We start from the raw sequence: 4,207 nt of genomic DNA, 5'->3' as shown, positions 1-4,207 counted from the left end.
CTCGCTGAGGGCCGGCCTCGCCTCTTGCAGATGCTCGGAGCTTTTAATTGAGACGAGTTTTGGCTGTGGGAGCACGAGGGCTGAGCAGACTGCTCTGGGGCTGCCTGGAAGATCTTCACCCTTGCAGCGCTGCTGCGAGAGTTAGAAACCTGCTGCCTCTCCTCTCTGGTTCTTTTGGGTCTCCTGGAGAGGAGAGGTGAGTTGTTGTCTTTCCCTCTTGTACAGTTGTGGTGGAGAACATAGAGTAGCTTGCAAGCAGCAGAACATTTTCAGGATGGCTTCCAGCCGCGGCTGACTGCTTCATTTACTTTATCTTCAGTCAGCCCTGTGAAAATGCCCATTGATGGAGAAAGAGATAGGCACCGTGTTAACTGCGCGGTTCTCTCTCCTTTGCTGCAGTGCGCACTTTCACCGCTGTCTCCTGCTCTGCCTGCTCCTGCTTTCAGCATGGTAAAGAAGAACACTATCCCCGAGGGGTAAGTATCCCTCACACTAAGCGAGAGGCAGGAGCGGGCACAGCCCTGCCCATAGAGAAGGGGCACTCACTGCCTCAGGTGCTTTCTTGCCACAAGCATCTTCGCCATGTACTGCCAGGTAAGGTAGGTAGGTATCTTCTCCAAGACAGGAACAACATAGCCTGTCATCCCCCAGGTGAGTATGATGCTCCAGCCTGTCTGTGAACATTCTCCTTCATCAGCCAAATGCAGTCCCTTCTTCCTAACTTTCTCACCCCGATGCATACTTACCTGGGGAAATGGAAGAGTAGCCCACCCTGACTGCTCAGAGTAAGGGAAGAGCAGATAAGATGAGAGCAGCTTGTTGCGTGCACGCAATCAAAGAACACACAGGTCCAGAAACACATTATCCTCTTGTTTTTTGTTTTTACAATAGGATGACAAAAAATGTTCTATCAGTGAAAATTAAAAAAAAAAAGCAACACAAAATAATGTAGTATTCTACTTGCTTTCTGATGCCTTTAGTGGGAGTGCATATGGGCACCACTGAATACTCTCAGTTAAAACAAATGTGGTCCTACTATTGAGCTCTTAAAAAAATTTGAAGGAAGTCCAAGTTTAAAAGCTTAATCTATGTTTTACTGCTGATATTTGAGCAAATTTTGTGGTAGGAAGGTGTGCTGAGATATACAGGCATGTTGTAACAGGACAATAACTTGGAATTAGTGTGATATTTTGGCAAAGGTGGACATTATCTAGAGGAACTTTATTGAAAATATTCTTAAAAAGAACAATGACATACAAGAAGAGTGTTTTCTTGCAAAACATGCTGGCCTAAAGCAATGAATAGAAACAAACGATAAGCAAACTTTCAGAAGTAGCTTCTAGAAACTGATTATTTTAATAGCAGACAAACTCAGAGATTAAAAATAGAGTAAAATTTAAGAAAATACTATGTATGCATTGATTTGTTTGAAAGTTTCTGTAAAAATTCAGTTAGAACTTAAACAAAAAGTTATCCTGAAAGTAGGTTAGGCTTGCAAGCAATAATATAGGGAGCCTGTGAGAATAACTCCTGCTTGTTTTTTTAATACTTAAAAATTATTACTAAGATGTTGTGAATGTATCAGTTACTCATTTTTCCCTTCTTGTCCCATGGCATTTGAGCTTGAGGTTCTTTTAGGTTACATGCGTTTCTTCTGTAAATATGGAAGAACCAGTGGACCGTGCTTCTGGCCTCTCTGATTAGAAACTAACATCTGTGTATCTTTCACAGAGAAGAGAACATCTGCTGTAGAGTAATTGCTTGTAAAGATAGTGTTACCGTCTGACAAAGCTCCTGATACCGAAGTGTTCCCAGCTTGTTGGAAGAAGTAAGATTGAGGTGCACTGCAACACAAGACCAGTTCAGACAGTATTTAACTGTGGGAGTAAAATCTCCATCGTATCACAGTATTTTAATAACTGTGAACATAACACTTACTTTTTGTTTTGTAATGATGAGAATACCAGGCATGAGAAGCCTGTTAGTAGATAAGTGACAGGCAGCATTTTTTAGGTTGTCTTTGTTACTGCCTCTATTTTTTTATGCAGTTCTTAACAGTTTTAATCCACTTTCCTTTCTGCTAAATAAAGTGGTATGATAAATTTGAAGGCTCAGTTAGGCTTTAGCTAGAGATAGTACAAATTTTAAAAAAGTGTTTTTTAAAAATTGGTCTCAGCTGATTACTGTCACTTTACAATGCTATGTCTGCAGCATAACTAAAGTTGACTGTATGTAAGGGTTGTATTACAGCACTGTGCAACCTTGCTGGAATCAGAACTGTGAGTGTGCCCAGCACCTCAAGAAGTATTATTAGCTTCTGGGTCTGCATGTTATTCTGCCACTGGGTCTGCAGTACATGTCTCATTTCTTGTTCTTGCATACTTGTTGCTTTCCCCTAGCCCTGAATGCTTGCACTTTTTGCACAGTCTTTGCTCCAACAAAGAGGAGAGAAAGTAGCCTGGAAGTACAATATTCCTTCATAGCAAAAATCATTTCTCCCTTTTCCCAGTAAAGTGTTGGAGCAAAACTAAGATGTGCAGTATCCATTGCAGCCTCAAGCCTATAAAATAGTGCTGTAGAGGTGATTTTGTAACAAAATGAGATTTAATATAAGAGAGGGACTCAAGTGTCCTGCTCTGCTGCACTGTCCCCCAGGGTCTGAAATGGTACTGTCCTTTGGTAGTTGTATATTACGGTGTTTTACTGGGAGTCAGCTAGTAGAATGTGTTCAAGCTATCTAACGAGCTTTCACAAAGTACTGTGATGGTTTTACAGGGTTACACATGTGGTACATCAGCATCCCAAATCCTACTGTGGGTATAATATCATCAATTCAGGTTCTGCTTTGAATAGCATCCGCCAAAATATAACCTTATTTTATGTTTCCCTTAGAGTCTAGAAAAAGTAATAATCCAAGGAGTGGAGTATTTTCATTATAAAGACAAAATTGAGTGATTTCTACCTCTGCATTGTGAACATACTTTTAACAGGATGCGTGAAGTTTGTTTTAAGAAAGCAAATCAAACTGTTATTGCACATCTAAGATTTTTAGACAAAAAATAAGACAGTAAAGCAGTGCTTCTCATTTAAACAAAAATGGATAAGCGTAATAATATATCTTAATGTAAACCAGATATAAAGCCACTTACAGTTGAGCTAACTACAGTCTGTAGTAGCAATAATAATTTTACTTATTTAACTGGAAGTCATGAAGGAGTTACAGAGATTTCAGAGGGAAGAGGGAATTATGTTTAATTAGAGTTTAACACTTTGCAACTGAGATGTGATTCTCTTATTTGGAATGGCTGGTAAAATTCTGCCTGTGTTCTGAGACTGTTGATGATAGTTAGGAAGTGACAAAGACAAAAAAGGATTGAGAAGTGGGAAAGGTAAAGAATTAAGCAATTCATTAATTTTTGTTTCGTTACATTTCAGATCTTACTCTGCATGTATTCCATGGATTGTTTACTTATTTGAAAACTTACAGAAATAAAGCCGTAATTAAAAACGTGTGTGTGCGCAATATGTCATTTGTATTTGAGTGCTACTCTCTCTTCAGTATTTTTCTATTCAAACAAATAAATTTGGGGTTGTTGTTTTGTATAGAAACCAGAAAAAAATCACCATGTTGGGTTGGTAAAAGTCTCTCAGCTCTTTTGATGCAAACTTAAAGCAGAATTTGATTTGCAGTTCTTTTACACGTGAGGTTCTGAAGGGTGTTTGGCCTGGCTGCTCATTTTATGAAAAGTCCAGAAATAGCACTTATTGTCAGGTAATAGTTTGCCTTAGAGTATGATGACTTCCTGCCTGTATTTTGACAGCTGTTGTGTTTCATACAGAAGTTCTCATTTTCTTTCTGGTCTGTTTGTCTTTACTTGATTATTGTTTGGGTTATTAAAGCTGCAATGATTTACTGAACTTACAATTCCATCTTAGACTCATATCACAATGTCTTTCTAATGTGACTGTTCTATGGCCAGAGCTGTCCCCACTGTAGTGTAAATACCTGAATGTTTCTAATGCCTAGAAGCACACATTGTCTGTGTCTCTGGGAGATACCACTGGCTCTCTAAGGAAACTTCCTTCTATCTTCTCTCCTACTGTATGTCCAGCTCAGTGTTTTTCGCTCAAACCTTTTAATCATTGCTACAGGAATGATGATGGTGTTGAATCCTATAAATAGGATTTTTAAGATTTTTTTTTTTTT

General features: G+C 39.0%; 1 protein-coding gene across 4 annotated transcripts in view; it reads left to right on the top strand.

Moving 5' to 3' along the window:
* The first annotated feature begins 6 nt into the window (after positions 1-6).
* Positions 7-4,207, top strand: part of LOC104911979 — a 20,447-nt gene continuing 16,246 nt past the window's right edge. For 2 of the 4 annotated variants that reach the window (XM_019617681.2, XM_010714567.3), the window contains exons 1-2: positions 7-196; positions 400-476. In XM_019617681.2, coding sequence (XP_019473226.1) covers positions 448-476 — 29 coding nt within the window. In that variant the 5' untranslated portion in view covers positions 7-196; positions 400-447. The remainder of the gene's footprint in view (positions 197-399; positions 477-4,207) is intronic. The other 2 variants (XM_019617684.2, XM_019617683.2) reach the window with 1 other exon arrangement.

This window comes from Meleagris gallopavo, chromosome 8 (assembly GCF_000146605.3).
Source record: "Meleagris gallopavo isolate NT-WF06-2002-E0010 breed Aviagen turkey brand Nicholas breeding stock chromosome 8, Turkey_5.1, whole genome shotgun sequence".
Lineage (NCBI taxonomy): Eukaryota > Metazoa > Chordata > Aves > Galliformes > Phasianidae > Meleagris > Meleagris gallopavo.
Note: the sequence above shows the minus strand (reverse complement) of the source record. Positions and strands in the feature narration are given on the sequence as shown.